We start from the raw sequence: 15,881 nt of genomic DNA, 5'->3' as shown, positions 1-15,881 counted from the left end.
TTATTGACTTTTTTTTTTTTTTTTACAGAGAGAAAGGGAGAGGGATAGAGAGTTAGAAACATTGATGAGAGAGAAACATCGATCAGCTGCCTCCTGCACACCTCCTACTGGGGATGTGCCTGCAATTAAGGTACATGCCCTTGATCGGAATCGAACCTGGGACCTTTCAGTCCGCAGGCCGACGCTCTATCCATTGAGCCAAACCAGTCAGGGCAAGATAGTGGATATTTATTCTACTTAGAATTCACGGTTCTCATAAACTTAAGTCAATGGTTGCTCTGTGAAGTTAGCTTATCTCTAAATTCAAAGTATAGTAGTAGACTAATTAAATTGGATAGTAAGCAAAATATAGATAAAAAGTTTAAATGAGGAAACAATTTGTCAGTTCTTGAAAAGTAAGATAGTAGATTAATACAAAGTGTAAATAAAACATTTTCTGAAATTGTAGCAGTTGAAACTTTAGTAGAAAAAGACTTTTAATATTTAAAATGACCATTGCACATAAGTAATTGTCTCACAAGCTTTTAATATTATGTTAGTACAACTGGATTATAAGGGTATTTCTTCTATTATAGCCATAATGAAAAAATATTCTTATGGCTAATTAGTTGTTAAAACAAGAGCCCCAAATATCCTTTTAATTTTAAAATTTTCATTCAGCAAGATTTTTGTCACTTTGTCTTAGTTTTTGTTTTTATAGTTAAAACAATTAGGACACTCCCCAGGCCAATGATTTCTTCTTCTTTGCAAATTTGAATTACACCTCTAAGTCTATATTCTTTTAAAGGTTTCATCAGAAAATGTATCAAAATGATTAAAGTGTATTTAGCTTTTATTGTTTTTTAATGGCATTTCTGTATTGTTACCTTCAATACAGAATTTCTGAGTAATTTGAGGCATTCCTTTTGCTGACGTTCTGTTTCGTTTCAGCCAATAGAATATAGTACAAACTTACTCTTTTTTCTTTAATGAAACTTTTTAGTGAGTTCCTGGAGACGTGCTGATGACAGGAAAGATGACCGGGCAGAAGAGCGGGATGTCCCTCGTCGTGTTCCTCCTCCAGCTCTTTCAAGAGATCGAGAAAGAGACCGAGACCGGGAAAGAGAAGGTGAAAAAGAGAAGGCCTCCTGGAGAGCTGAGAAAGATAAGGAGTCTCTTCGTCGTACTAAAAATGAGACTGATGAAGATGGATGGACTACAGTACGACGCTAAGTCTCAAAATAATGGATTCAAACCCACGTCTTACATAGGTTTGATCGCATTCAAGGATTATTATACTTGTGCTCAACCAGTCTAAATTGGATTCTTTAATGTTGTCTCACCATAACACAAAAAAAGCATGAACTTGTATTAATCCTATATAATAGATTGATCATGCACTGTATCCACAGAAGGTTGGAAAACCATGCCATTTTTTGGAATTTAAGGTGTTGGCATTATTTCATCAATCACTTGTTTACAAAAAAAGAAAAACTAAAAAATAAATTTAAGATGTGAACCCTTCAGGTATTGAGTAACACCTGTATCTTGGTATAGACTGATCTTTTTTTCTTTTGATTTTGGAATATCTGATACTAATTTGGAATGAGGTAAGGTTCTGTTATAGAAAATGTATTTCAAGACTCTAAAGCAGGGAGTTGAAACAGTTTTCACACCATTAGCAGTTGAGACATACCCTAGGTGTTTTGAGGTATCAACTAAATATAAGAAGTTTTTAGGTTCACTATAAGTGCAGTAAACATTACAAACATCTGATACAGTGGGATTTTCTGCAGATTTTTACTTGAAAGAAGGTGAGTATAAAGCAATTTGCAGTCATCGTTGAAATAACGAGAATACTGCTGAAGTGTGAATCCAAAACAGTTACAGCTTTTAAATTTTAAAGCATTTGGTAAACTTATTGATACTTTTTCTGTTGCCAATAGCAAACTGCTTTTCCATTAATGGAGAATTCATGCCTTTCAAGCATTTTAAATATGACAATATTTATAAATGAGTGGTTTGGAGGAATTGTTTAAATTCTTTTTCTTAATTTCTTTTCTCTTTAGGATAGCTCTTTCAACAAGTAATTTGTAGTAACGACTGTGTTGACTTCAATTCTGGAGTGTGGTAGCTGTGTTAAAGATAACGATTTGGTCTTATTGAAGCCAACACAGAACTTGCTGCTGTGTTTTTTTTCTTTAATGATAAATAAAATACTTACAGAATTTGTTTTTGTGTTGGTTTGTGGTTATACTTAAACTGCTTTGTTTATAATGGTGATGTTTGCGTATTCAGTTGATCTTACTTGAGTTTTACCCGTGCCATTAATTGTCTCATTGCGTAGTAGTGAAGAAAGTAACCTCAGTATACTAGAAAGCAAATGTGGCTAGGATGGTTGCCCTAAGACGTCCTTCATGAATTTGGCCCCCCTAGTTTCCCTGTAATGTGTTGTCTCTGTGAGCTTATGCATTGCGTGTGGGTGTGCTGGTGTGCACGTGTGGGTGTGCTGTACTATCTTGGGTCTTCCTCTGAAATTAGAAAAATCACAATTCAGAGAATGTTAGTTGCAACTTTATAGTGGCTGTAGGCACTTAACAAAATGCTTATCAGTATTTCAAGCGAGAACTCATCCGTGCGGCTGGCTACTTTTCTCTTAGTAGTTTTGGCAACCTATAGTTCTTCATTATTGTTCCACAAACCAGTGTTTTGTTCTTCAATAATAGTTCAGCTGTAGACACACTGTTGTAGTAATATCTTGGTAATTATGATGCCAAGAACCAGGAAAAGGCCGGAAGGCGGATAACATAGTCTGTTGTAACTTTCTGCCTTCACCCATATATATCTCAAAGTTGCAAAAACTTTCACAAAGCATCCTTACTAAAATTCCACACTTTATTATTTTTGCCGGATTATACGTCTTGAATCTGATGGAGTCATTGCTTTAAGTGGTAACTGTTGTTCTGGTATATATAAAGATTTAAATTTCAAGATACAGTGATCCAAAAGAGGTCTGACTTTGTAAAGATGGTCTGTGTTATGTGTTGTTTGTGAATTACCAGTCAGATGAAAGAATGTAAGTATCTGCTCGAACCTCTTTCCAGTCATATTTTTTGGAAATAATGGGTGATTCAAGTAAAGGATTAGTTGATCAGTAATCTTTTTATTCTGGCCTTTTCCTTAGTCTCATCAATATAATTAAACCAAAAAACTTCTTTATATCCATATAAGTAACATCCGTGCATGGTGAAGTTTTAGCAGAGGTTGTGTGGTATTTTTCCATTTGGTGATGGTATAAATTGGTCTGAGAAGTAATGAGATCGAGAAAATCCTTATCCAAAAATTGGTTCTTCATTTATACTTACTTTGTGGGTCTTCAAATTGAACAGTTATGCCTGAAATATTTGTATGATCCTCCAAGGCTGGTAAAATGTCTTTTTCTGTCCATTCTTCAGAATCACTTTCACCGTCGGATACTATCATTTCTCTTTTGCCTTCGTGATGGTCTAATGTCAGACGCATTACTATCTCCTGACAAAGGACTTACCTTCCAGCTGACTACCAGAGTCACTTAGCCAGTCAAAGTGTCTGCACATAATTCATGCAGACATTTGGCACTTCTCTTTTAAAAACGTTTGCCGTAATAAAATGTGGATGGAAAGAATTAGATGTATTGCTCATCACGTCTCTGGAAATACTGTCCGACGAGTTGAGAAAAAGACAGGAGCAGTGTTCGGACCGGAAAGAAGTACACTCGTGGGCAGTCAGCAAGGTGTTAAATCATTTCTCATAATGACTAGTGAGAATTCCTGTTGGTACAGCTGTAAGGCCAGAAGAGGGAGTATTGATGCTCTTTCACTTAAATAGTATCCGAGGCAGCCTTTTCTGTGATGTTACCAATGATGGGAACTACTTTTAAAGCATTTAGCTTCTTTTCTAAACAGGTAGAAGTCTTTAAAAGGTCTTTTGTGGGGAGAGGACCTTTTGTTTTATAATAAGTAAAAGAAGTTGGGGCTGTGACCTGTTCTGAGTCTGAAGTTAGTAGAGCCGAACTGTACTGACATGAAGGCCTCACTGGACAATTCACTTAGGCGGGTTTGTTTAGATGAGTTACAGGTGCATGTCTGCTGATTAGGCTTCCAGGCTCCTCTGCAAGCCCACCCTTTCTGTCAGGACCCTTTTCCAGACCTACTGTTGTTCTCCAAGTTTTGCCTTAGCAGTCAGAATCTGGGGCATTGGGTGGAGAAGTTTGCTGTCGGTTTGTGATCCTGCCCTTAAGTTTCCACTCTCAGGGCCTTACACCCTCTACACCCCACCCCATCCCCCATGTGTTTTATCACCCGTGTCAAAGCTGACCAACTTCCTAATGAGTAGAAGTCATCCATGTTCCCAGTGGCTACTGCATTTTTAACCCTTTGAGTGCCAACCAATATCCTAGGAACTGCTAAAATTGCCAAGGCATTTGCTGATTTTACAGCAGTTTAGGAAAAAAATGATGAATCGCAAGTAAATGAAGTTACATGTTCAAAAACTTAAGGAAACCTTTACTACATTTGTTTTCTGCACTTAGGTGCCATCTGTCAATAAAGAGTGAACTACTAGCATCTAATAGTGGCACTGCAGGAGGAGCGCGATGGTGCTCCTGGCACTTTTGGCGAAGGACAGGAGGAGCGCAGTCGCACTTCCGGGCACTCTAGGGGTTAAACGAGAATACCATTACTTTCAATGCAGGTGGATGAGGGTGGGTAGAGACAGTGGCTAAACAAAACACTACAATCCCATTAGTTGTCCATAGTGGCTACCAGGAGGAAGTTGGCATCTGTATGTGTGGGATGTTTTTGTCAAGGATTACCTGTTGCTGTTTTTTACCGTTTTGATCGTGGATTTATAATTTTACAAGGCTGACACATATGGGACACTATGGGAGGTATGTTTCTCATGTGGCCAAAAACAGAAAATTAGGACTAAAAACTTGCCTTTTCTTTCCCGTAAAGTACATTTACTTGTGGTATAATTTCTAAACATGTAATTTTGGCTTGTAATAAATCTTTGCCAAAAGCTGTAATCAGAGTTAGTAATTCTGCAGCTTCCAAAAAGGACTTCACAGGAAAATTAAAATTCAGAGACATTAAAAGGCACTGGAAACGTCTCCAGAGACAGGAAGGAGGGAGGCTCAGGCCATCCGTGCCTCCGCGGTTGGTAAGGCTCCTGAGCATTCCAAACTGTTTTGCTTTTAGCCAAATATGTAGTATGTTCTTACGAAAATAAGTTTTTTCATGTTTTTTAAACTTTGAAGAATTGGAAGGTTGATTTTAAATAGTGTGTTTAAAATGCTTTTCATAAGGGGTCTCTAGCGTATTAATGGTAGTAACAGTCTCTTCATATAACACTTTTAACGTTAGCTGGGAGAGTAATGCAGATTTGAGAGGGAGTGAGTGATATGGGGGTGTTTCAAGTTGGTTAATGTAATGGTTGCCAAACTAATTGTGAGGGTCTTCTGGATACCTTCCCCAATACTCTTCTGACATGGACTTAACTCCTTGTTCAATGTGTTCCCAGTTAGGCACATCCCACCAAGGGATTTGTATATTGAAGATATATTAAAGCTACATGCCTGAGCCCTGGAAACTGTGTCTATAATTTGGCTCTTAAAATACAAAGTAGCTGCCTGCCTACTCCTGGTCTTGAAGAATGTACTGATCTGTTTATAGTGACTTGAAAAGCAGAACAGCAGTGGGAGTGGTAACACAAATTCATATTAACCTGAAAACTACCCCCAAAGCACAACTAATTTAAGCTGATGTATTTTCTAGCAAAATGAGAGTAGACACATGGCTTTTAGCTGCTTGATTTTGGGCCCAGTCAAATCTGAAGTTCTAGGGCCTGGGTGGGGCTAGCCAGCCGTGGGCAAACTATGGCCTGTGGGCTGGATCCGGCCCGTTTGAAATGAATAAAACTAAAAACAAAAAAAAAGACCGTACCCTTTTATGTAATGATGTTTACTTTAAATTTATATTAGTTCACACAAACACTCCATCCATGCTTTTGTTCCGGCCCTCCGGTCTAGTTTAAGAACCCATTGTGGCCCTCGAGTCAAAAAGTTTGCCCACCCCTGGGCTAGACTATCAGGAGTGGATTTTTTCCTGGCCAAGAAACAGTATGTCCTCCATCCCTCTCCCTTGATGCACCTTCCCTGAACAAAAAGGCTCAAAGCTTTCCAAGGTTATCTACTCCAGCCTCCATCACGCCTTCAAAGTAGTGTTCAAGCCAATTTGCTGTGGAGGAAGGTAGCTGTTTAGTATGAACGTCTAGCCTCTAATAACCTAACTAAACTTTGAGAGTTCATGCATTTTGTGTTTCAGGTGCATTTCATCTTTATTTCCATTTTTGCCTCCTGTCTTGACAGCTACCTGTCATGCTATGGCATTGAACTTGGTGGATTTAAAAATGAGGGTGGGAGGTAAAGTAGTGGTTAAGAACCTTTGATTAAGGACCAGGTTTAATATCATGTATGGTAGGGTTCCAGAAACAAACCGGAGTCTTCCCGTGAGAATGGGAACATAGGGAGGTCTTGCTCCTTGTCTCCAACCCCCTGCTCTGTACGGAATGTTTATTCTGGCTTGAGGACTGCCTAAAGCCAGACAGCCCCGAGTGGAACCTTGTTGCACACAGATTATTACATTAACCTTCGGAGTGCAGAGGACTTCATCTTCCATTTAGTTTGAAAGGCAACAGGTGGAATGAGCTTCCACTAGTTAGGAACCCTGACATGGAGTGATTCAGCGTCCATTCTGCTCCCTCTCATCTTAGTATCACAGTGTTGTTAAAGAACTGGAAAGGGGGAGGTGCACAGACAAAAAGCCAAGTAGCAAACTTATAGGTAAGAGTAATGAATTCATATACTGTTACTGTATAAATACACAAGTCAATTTCTTTTAACAGCACCATTTCCAAGTGTATACACAACATGATTTATAGCGGCACATTTTTTAAAGGTGGGAAATGTTGGTTGCTACTTAATAAAAGACCTGGTACATAAGAGAATAAGGAGCTGTGTTCTACCTGCTACAGACGTGCGTTTTTACACCTCCCGCTAGGACAGAAACAAGCCACACGGAGGGAATGTCCACACAAAGTAATACCGGAAAGTTTACTAAACCTTCCCTTCTCCAAACGGACTCTACCAGGGGCTCGCTTCACCTGGAATTAGAATAACTGAGTAAGGACAACTAAATACTGTTTCAAACAATAAAAGTCATTTTGCCGACATTCCATAAAATCGCCAGTTCCAAGTTCAATAAAGAGGCTTTTAAAAAAATATTCTAGACCTAGTAAAGTGCCTCCATTAATACAATTAAACACCCAAGATTAGACAATTTCATACCGATGCGCATCTAAAATAGGTTGAAGTATAGAGTAAATAAATAGCGCCTCTAAGTTGCCACGTTTCCGTTAGTGGGATACACAGCCTTCACCGTCCGCATGTGCACAGACTATTAACGAGAGATAAATCAAGATTTTAGCGTCTTGTCTCAACCACAGGACTCCGAACGGCCGGCTTGCTTTGAAAAAACAAAAACAAAACCAAGACGACATCCCAAGGAGAACCGAGGACCGAGCTCCACGCCTCCCCAACAGGAAGAGACGGTGCGCAGACCAAACAGGAGAGTGGGGGGCGGCGACCCCGGTGGCCTCCGGCGGTGGCGGGCCGGCCTCAGCGCAGCTTCTTGCCGGGCAGGCCGTCCCTGGGGCAGCGCGGGGCCGGCCGGGCGGCGGGCGGCGGCACTTTGGAGAGCGGGCAGTACTTGATGGTGTGCGCGTTGTCGCCGCTGGCCCCGCACAGGGGACACGTGTAGCGGCGCAGCACCGGGCACAGCACTCGCCCGTCGGGTCCCTTCAGGATGTGGGTGGTGTAGAGCGCCACCGCCTCCTTGTTGTTCCGGCAAAACACGCACACCTGCAGCTCGGGCTTGAGCAGCCGGGCGGCGGCCGCCCCGGAGGCCGCGTGCAGCCGGGGTTCGGCCGCCCACGCCAGGGCCCGCTCCTCGCGTGGTGCCACCTCGGCGGTGGCCGCCACGGCGGGCGCGCAGCCCAGCAGCACGGCGGCGGCGCGACCAGCGAACGGGCTCAGCTCGGCGAAGCGCTCCTCCAGCAGCCCGGCCTCGGCGGGGCCCGCGCACAGGTCCAGCGCGCCCCCCAGGTAGCGGGCCCGGGACCCCGGGTCGTCGCTGTCGTCGTCGTCATCCTCTTCGTAGTCCGGCGGCCCCAGCGCCGGCCCCAGCGCCCCGGGCCCGGTCCCCGCGTGGGGAGAGCAGCAGGACGAGGAGGAAGAGGAGGGCGGGGAGCCGCCGCCGCGGTCTCCGTTTCCGCCGCGGGCGCAGCCGAAGCGTTGCTCGCCGTCCACCGCCTTGGTGATGAGCGTGGCAAGCCCCAGATAGTCGTTCCACGAGCTGAAGGGCTGCGGGTGCGCTGGGCCCTGGGCGCTCACGTAGTGGGCGCTGGGCACGAGCGCCATGGGCGGGGGGGCGCGGTCGCGGCGGGGCGAGTGGGGCGCCCAGGGGAAAGCCTCCATGGGCGGGCTGCGGGCCGCGCGCGCCGCCTCCCCGCCGCCGGCGCGGGCGGGACGGAAGGGACGCGCGGAGCTTGCCCGCCGGCCTGCCGCGGGGGTGGGGCCGCCTTGCCGCCTTTTATCAGGCCCCGCTCCTCCCCGCCCCCCGGCCTGGCCGCCGCCGCCGCCCTGCCCCCTGCGCTCCCCAGCCCCGGCCACCTCGCCCGCGCCCCGGACGGAGGCGGAGCGGAGGCAGGCGCGCCGGGGGCGGGCGGGCAGTGCGCGCGCTCCGCTCCGGCCCGAGCAGCTCCGGCGCCCAGCGCGCTGCGCCAGCTTTGCCAGCTGCGGGGCGGCTTTCATTCTGGGAGGGGGCGGGCTAGGCGCCTACACGGGCTCCGGCGCTAATTGGCTGCCGACCAGAGCCCCCTGCGCCACGGGTGCCGCTCAGGACGCTGATTGGTGAAATGGGGAAGGGGCGTGCCCTGCCCGCGCACCCGGCGGGGAGGGGCAAGTGGAGCGGAGAGAAGAGCCCGGGAGGGGCGGCTGCTGGGGTCCGCCCTCGCCCTCGCCCCCGCCTCTGTGCCCTGGATTGGAACAGGTGACTAGGACTGGGTTTGAACAGGTGGCCAGGGGCTCCCTTGCCCTGGTGGTGATGCTCGCCGAGGACGGGAGCGAGTAGGTATGGCGGTGGGCGAATGCCCCGACATTCACGCTCCCACCTCCCAGCCTTCAATCCTCTGGGCCAGAAGCCCCGTCTCGCCTCCCACCTCCTCACTAGCATCTGCGGGGGAACTGGGGAGGCGGACTGGGCGCGATCTGAGGATGCAGTTTTTAGAGCCGCCCAGCAATGAAGTAACTTCAGTCTGCACAGCACACCTCTGAGGTTCACAGAAGTTAGAGTTCTCGCCTAGTAAGTAGTCGAGGGACCCAGCACTTTCCACGGTGGCCTCCCAGCAAGTGTTCAGAGCCTGGATGGCCATGAACTGGTGACCTAGGTAAGGATGGGGACTGGGCCAGAAAACCTTCCAGCCCTAGCGTTGGTGTGTGTGTGTGTGTGTGTGTGTGTGTGTGTGTGTGTCTCCCCCCCAGTCGCCCCTGCCCCCAGGATTGTACCGAAATGTGATGGATATGTGCAATTTGAAAAGCAAAGCATTTTCACGATCACAATTGAATACTTTGAAATGAGAACATTTTTTTTTGTAAAAACAATGGGGAAAAAATCAAGATTTTTTTTTTTAAATATATATTTTATTGATTTTTTACAGAGAGGAAGGAAGAGGGATAGAGAGTTAGAAACATCGATGAGAGAGAAACATCAATCAGCTGCCTCCTGCACATCTCCTACTGGGGATGTGCCGGCAACCAAGGTACATGCCCTTGACCGGAATCGAACCTGGGACCTTTCAGTCCGCAGGCCAACGCTCTATCCATTGAGCCAAACCGGTTAGGGCAAAATCAAGATTTTTGATTAGGAGGGTGTGAGGTGGTCATGCCCTTCCAGGGGAAGGGGCGACACTTTTTTGTGTTTTCACAAAAAGGCACCGGGAAGGGCCCTCACAGGATTCCCTTCTGGTGGCGGGGCTGGCAGGGCAGGGCTCCCCCTCCCCCGTGGCTATTGAAATGGGGAGCCGGGTGGCTGGTGCTGGCAGCTCTCACTGGGCCTGAGGCCACGCTCACAGCTCTGGCTTCGCCCAGCAGTTTCAGAAGGGCCCAGGGGAGGATGCTCAGAACCTAGGCCTGGCACCAGTTACCACTAGAATGAAGGAGTGGAAGGGGTCTCTGGGGTCATTTGATCCAATTTTTTAAAAATATATTTTTATTGATTCCAGAGAGCAAGGGAGAGGGAGAGAGAGAGAAACATCAAGGATGAGGGAGAGTCATTGATCAGCTGCCTCTGCACGCCCCCTACTGGGAATCAAGCCCGCAACCCGGGAATGTGCCCTTGACCAGAATCAAACCTGGGACCCTTCAATCTGCAGGCCCACGCTCTATCCACTGAGCCAAACCAGCTAGGGCCAGTCTTCCTGTACGGATGAAGAAAATGAGACTCAGGGGGAGAGAAGGACTTCTTTTAGATCACATGGTGACTATGTACCAGCAAGAACTAGGACTTGGGCCCCATCACCCCTGGCTTGGTGGCCTTCCTGCCGTACCATGGACCCCAAAGGCATTTTGGCGTCCGTGTGTGCATCAGCCGAAATCAAGTGTAGAACACAGGAGACACTGGACGATGGAGCCGTGCCTTTGGCTTGGGCTGCTGCCCTCAGGGCCAATCCAGGGGCCAGGTGGCAGGCACAGGGAAGGACTGGAGGCAGTAACGTGATGCCTGTTCTGGCCACCTGTCCGTGTGAGGGGTTGAAGATATGTTTCCCTAGTCTCTTCCTCACCTCCTACTCCCCGAAGCTTGATTTAAGTCCCGAAACCAGGCAGTAATATTCTGCACTTGCCAACCCAGTTCCTTTTTCAAGTTTGTGTTGGCACCCGAATGAAAACGCCATTCCTTTATTTCCTCCCCTTCTCCCACCAAAAATAAATACAAGAGCCCGTAAGGCGTGAGGCTCCTGCAGAAGTGTGGCAGGTTTGCTGACACAACTCTGAGCTCTCGCCACGAGAACGAGGCCCCCAGAGTGGTATGAAGGTTATTATTCTATAAATGGAAAATTCCACTCTGTTCGCACGGCCCTGCAGCCTGCATACTTTCAAGGTATGCAGACCTTGCAGGCGCTGAGGAGTGGGGGCCTCTGTTTGGAGGACAACTTCTGCCAGGGGAGTTTCAAACCGCCAGCTGCTGCTTTTGATCCCCTGGGTCAGCCCAGGGAGAGGATGGCCAAAAGCGAGGCCTCTCTCCTCTCCTCCATGTTGGCAGCCTGCCGTTTGACCAGGAGAATAAAAACCTGGAAGTGCACCTGAAAAAGAACAAATGCCTTGATTCAGAGCTGCAGGCTGGGTGGTGGGTAGCGAGGATCCCCAGGAGACGCCCTGCAAAGGGGTGGACGGGACCTCATTGTGTCCGCAGGGTGTGGCTCCGTGCTGTTTCCACAGGCTGCTCACCTTGTCTGCTCCCAGCCCTGTCCACGGTCAAACACCAGTAAGCCTTTGACCCGGAAAGAATATCTGGGGCCCAGCGTGCACGAAGGCTTTTGTTTGGGGGACATACTGGCTCATGCACTGGGTGGTCATAGGAAGGTCAGGGAGGGTGCCTGGCCCCGCTCGGGGTTAACTGTACAGTGACTTTTGTTGCCAAGCCTGGCCATGAGCTCTCAGGCCTTAGAGGCGGTGGGACTGACTTCAGAGATGCTCTTAGCCCCTCCGATGAGCCTGCCTTTTCTCCCCTTTCCAGAAGTCTGAAAGCAGACAGGGCTAGCGGAGTATGGCAGTGCCTTCAAGGGCCACCTCGGATTGGTGGAAGCAGGAAGACAGATCGGGACGGGCCTGGGCACCGAGGTGAGAGGGTCATGCTCAGGTTCCCCCTGAATGGGCCTTGGGCACAGGCAGGAGGCTCTGGCAGGGCAGGGGTGGGTGGTGGGGGCGCCGATGGGCTCTGCACCCCCACCTCTTCGCGTGGCCCCCGGCCTGGGCCGTCTTTGCTGGCAGCAGGACTGAACCAGGAGAGACAACACACAGACCCCAGGCTTCTTGAGGCTCTTGAGAAACATGAGGTCAGCCCTGGGGAATGAAGCAGCTTGGAGGGCGTCCAGGCAGCTACAGAGATGCTGTTTGTCAGGCTCTGGGTCCCCGCTGACTCGCCTGCCAAGCTCTTTCCAGGGGCAGGAAGTGCTGCGGCTCCCCAGCCCTGGGGCTTGGATGCGGGTGGGGTGCCCTGGGGCAGGTTGGGGCGCTCTCTTCTGTCACAGTGTTGACTTTGTCCACATCCTGTCTCTGGCCGAGCTCAGAGTCCTGGGGACGGTGCCCCTACCCTTCGGGGGCTCGGAGTTCGTCACAGGCAGTTGAGAAGGCGGGAGGTGACGTGGCGGGAGCTTGCTGGGCCTCCTGCAAAGTCGCATGGGGCCTTGGATGAGGGACTTATCCACTCTGGGCCCAGCTCCTTCCTGTCATCAGCCAGGGGCTCATGGCGTGAAGTGGCAGCCACTCTCCCCTTCTCTCATCCTCTTGTTCCAGGTGAGCCCCCTCCCTCAGCCTCAGGGATGAGCTGTGCCGGGTGGAAGGCACATCCCTTTTCCCTGGGCAAGGGCTGGGGTAGAAGGGGCTGGCGACCCTGTCCCAGGCCCTGACATAGGAGGGGAGGGGTGTGAGGAGGACCCTGGGAGGGAGTTCACTGCCTTGTTGAAAAAGAAAACACCCAACAAACCACCGCACCTCCTTCTGGCCCCCTGCGGGCTGTGGGCTGAGGGCTGAGGCCACCCCGAGGGGCAAGTCTTAAGGATGGAAACTGGCCCACGGGTGGTGGCGAGCCTCGGGGACATTTCCCCTGGTGACTCGGCGACTCGTTACACAAGGTAAACGTCGCTGTGGTTTCCGCCACTGAGCCCGGCTCGCTTTTGCTCGCAGCCGAGTTCATCCTCATTGAAACGCGGTCATACGAACAAGATGCCTGTGGTGAGTCTGTCGGGAAGGCAGGATACGGTATTCTGGCTGGAGGGAGGGCGGTGACAACCAGGCCGGAACGGTGCGCGTGGACAAGGGCAGGAAGGAAACCGGAGACAGAGAACAGGGCTTTGCAGGCCGCTCCTCTCCCGGGCGCTGCCTGGCGAGAAAGCCTCCAGCTGACAGCAGTGAGAGCGACAGGTGCCTGGCCAGGTGCTTCGGGCCAGGTGCTCTACCGCCTCGGCTCACGGCCCCGGCTCACGGACGGACACAGCGGCCACGCGGCCACGTGAGGCAGGGACCGCGATCGGCCGCGTGTCACAGCCGAGGGGCAGGCCCCGCAGCTCACAGACAGCCGGGCTCCCATGGAAACCCGTGTCCCTCCCACTGCAGGGCTGGGCCTGCTCCATGCACCTGGTCCTGCTCCTCCGGCCACGGGGCTTCTGGGGACACATGGGAGAGGCCGGTAGCGGGGGCGGGAGGAGACGGTAGAGGGAGCTGCCCGGGGCACAGTGGGAGGGACACCGTGTCAGAGATTGCCCCCCAAGCGAAACCAATTCCGTGTCAAAATGGTCTGGTTTTTTCTGTTTATCCAGTAGTGGGCTCGTAGGTACAGCGAGGAATCCCTTCTGCCCGTAACACACCTTCCCTCCTCCCCAGAACTAACGGGTTTGCTTTTAGAAAACTGGATTGTCCCCGTTTTGTTCAAAGCAGGATCTGCCTGGGCGCTGACAGTCTCAAAGACAGATGTCCCTGGGCTGATGGTGCTGATAATAACAGCAATAACACTGGCTCTCAGGCACTCGGCAGGAACTCAGATCATTTCTGAAGTTCTCCCAGCGGCCCTACAGCGATACCCATTTCAGGAAAAGGAAATGAGGTTTGGGGAGGCAAAAGAGTGCGCCCGGCCCAGCGTCCGCCGGCTCGATAGTGGGTGGGTATCTCCGAGGCTTGAGCTTGGGCTGCTGTACTTCCTCCTCCCTCCCCTGGCCCACGGACATTCATTCTGTCAGGATTCACTGTGTCCTGCTCCCCACCCCCACCCCTGCTGTTTGCAAGTGGAGAGGAGTAAGAGCTGGAGCCCCAAGTGGGGAGTTATACATAAGATGGTAAGCTATGAGGTCACGGTTGTTTTCCAGTGGGCCTCAGGGTGGGGGTGCGGGGTGCGGGGGGGGGGGGCGAGGGAGATGAGGTCAGTGAAGGGGATGCGGCCAGATGGCCAAGCAGGGCTGCTGGGCACAGTCTGCAGGTCGTGCCCTGCACACGGCTTCCTGTTGAAGGGAGCGCCTTCTACTTTATAGACGTGGGGATACCTATTCGCGCGAATCTATGATCGTGTTCTGGCCAATCTGGAGCAAAGTGTCTTTCTCTATGGAATTAGTCTATCATGGCAGTTTTCTAACAGGTGGAAAAAGATGTCTTCTGCATGCTGTACCTTTTCCCAGTTTGCCTGAAGCTTGGCTGTGGCCAGAGATGTGAAATGCTAAGCTTCTTTAAAAAAAAATTTTTTTTTAAAAATTGATTTCAGAGAGGAAGGGAGAGGGAGATGGAGAGAGATAGTAACATCAGTGATGAGAGAAATATCATTGATCAGCTGCCTCTTGCATACCCCCTACTGGGGAATAAACCCACAACCTGGGCATGTGCCCAGACTGGGAACTGAACCATGACCTCCTGGTTTATAGGTCGATGCTCAACCACTGAGCCACGCCCGGCAGGGTGTGAAATGCTAAGCATCTTGAAAGTGGGCCTCAAGTTTGCCTTCAGCTAGGTGCCCGAGGGCCTGGCTAAAGCTTCAAGTGAGAGTGTCTCCCTAATAGAGCTGGTGGGGCAGGTGCTGGTCCTGGTGGGTGCAGAGGGATCAGCTGCTCTGTTGGGAGGGACGTTTTAAAGACGGCCCAAGCCATTTCAGACGCCTGCTGGTCTTACCTGACTGACGCGTACATTTCCCCAGCTGTCCCTCGTTCCCTGGGGCTGTCTCGTGCCCTGACGGTGCCTGTCCATGATGGCACGTCGGCAGTTATGTCTGTTCTGGGCTCCTGGGCTTGGTGACCAGAAAGGACGCAGGTGGTGGCCTAGGCGGGTGTAAGGCTAGCAGCCTCGCGCGGGTCATTCCCCTTCTCTGGGCCTCGGTTTTCTCTCGTTTAAAACAAGTGGTTGGCCCAAGCGTTTTCTTGGCTCTTTCTAGCTCCCACGTTTATCTGTTGGCCATCAAGGCCTTTCTCCGGAGCTCCTGGAGCTCACACTCTTCATTGGGCCGACAGACAAGCAGACAGGTGTTGGTGGGACGCCAGCTGGTGTTCCCCGGCCACTGGGATGAATGACCACCAGCACAGGGGCTGCACACACTGATTTTCTCGCCATTCTGGAGGTCGGAGTCTGAAATGGTCTCGCTGGGCTGAAAGCAGGCGTCTGTCTGTCTGCAGGGCTACTTCCTTTCTGGAAGCTCTAGGGGAGAGTCTGTTTCCTTGCCTTTTCCAGTTTCTAGAGGCCGCCTGGGCCCCCGCCTGGTCCCCTCCTCCTTCAAAGCCGGCATCAGCGAACTGAGTCCTTCTTACCTTCCTACGCCGCCTCCTCTCTGTTTTTCCTTCCGCTTCCCTCTTCCATGTTAAAGGACCCCCGTGATGACATTGTGCTCATAATCCAGGGTGACCTCCCTATTTTAAAGTCAGCTGATCAGCAACCTTAATTCCACTTCCTAGTTTAATTCCCTTTGTCGCATAAGGTAACATAGTCACAGGTCTGTGCGGCCACTGCTGTGCTGACCACACCAGCTGAGTGACCTTGGGCAGGTATTCTCTTGAACCTC

The 15,881-nt window shown here is 50.1% G+C and overlaps 2 protein-coding genes across 4 annotated transcripts in view; one reads left to right on the top strand and one right to left on the bottom strand.

Annotated features, from left to right (window-relative positions):
• The window catches only part of EIF3A (eukaryotic translation initiation factor 3 subunit A), a 32,783-nt gene extending 30,572 nt beyond the window's left edge, over window positions 1-2,211 (top strand). For all 3 annotated transcript variants that reach the window (XM_059661574.1, XM_059661572.1, XM_059661575.1), the window contains one exon: window positions 983-2,211. In XM_059661574.1, the coding sequence (XP_059517557.1) occupies window positions 983-1,212 (230 nt within the window). In that variant the 3' untranslated portion in view covers window positions 1,213-2,211. The remainder of the gene's footprint in view (window positions 1-982) is intronic.
• A 4,642-nt stretch (window positions 2,212-6,853) lies between these two features.
• Window positions 6,854-8,842, bottom strand: NANOS1 (nanos C2HC-type zinc finger 1). Its single transcript, XM_059661576.1, has one exon. The coding sequence runs from the start codon at window positions 8,549-8,551 to the stop codon at window positions 7,694-7,696; it is 858 nt and encodes a 285-aa protein (XP_059517559.1). The 5' UTR covers window positions 8,552-8,842; the 3' UTR covers window positions 6,854-7,693.
• Window positions 8,843-15,881: the final 7,039 nt, after the last annotated feature.

Source organism: Myotis daubentonii, chromosome 13 (assembly GCF_963259705.1).
Source record: "Myotis daubentonii chromosome 13, mMyoDau2.1, whole genome shotgun sequence".
Classification (NCBI taxonomy): Eukaryota; Metazoa; Chordata; class Mammalia; order Chiroptera; family Vespertilionidae; genus Myotis; species Myotis daubentonii.
The sequence above is the reverse complement of the archived record's forward strand: the minus strand, read 5'-3'. Positions and strand labels throughout refer to the sequence as shown.

Bases quoted from the DNA above. Each gene is read 5' to 3' on its own strand.
- NANOS1 (XM_059661576.1), bottom strand. From the start codon at position 8,551: ATGGAGGCTTTCCCCTGGGCGCCCCACTCGCCCCGCCGCGACCGCGCC.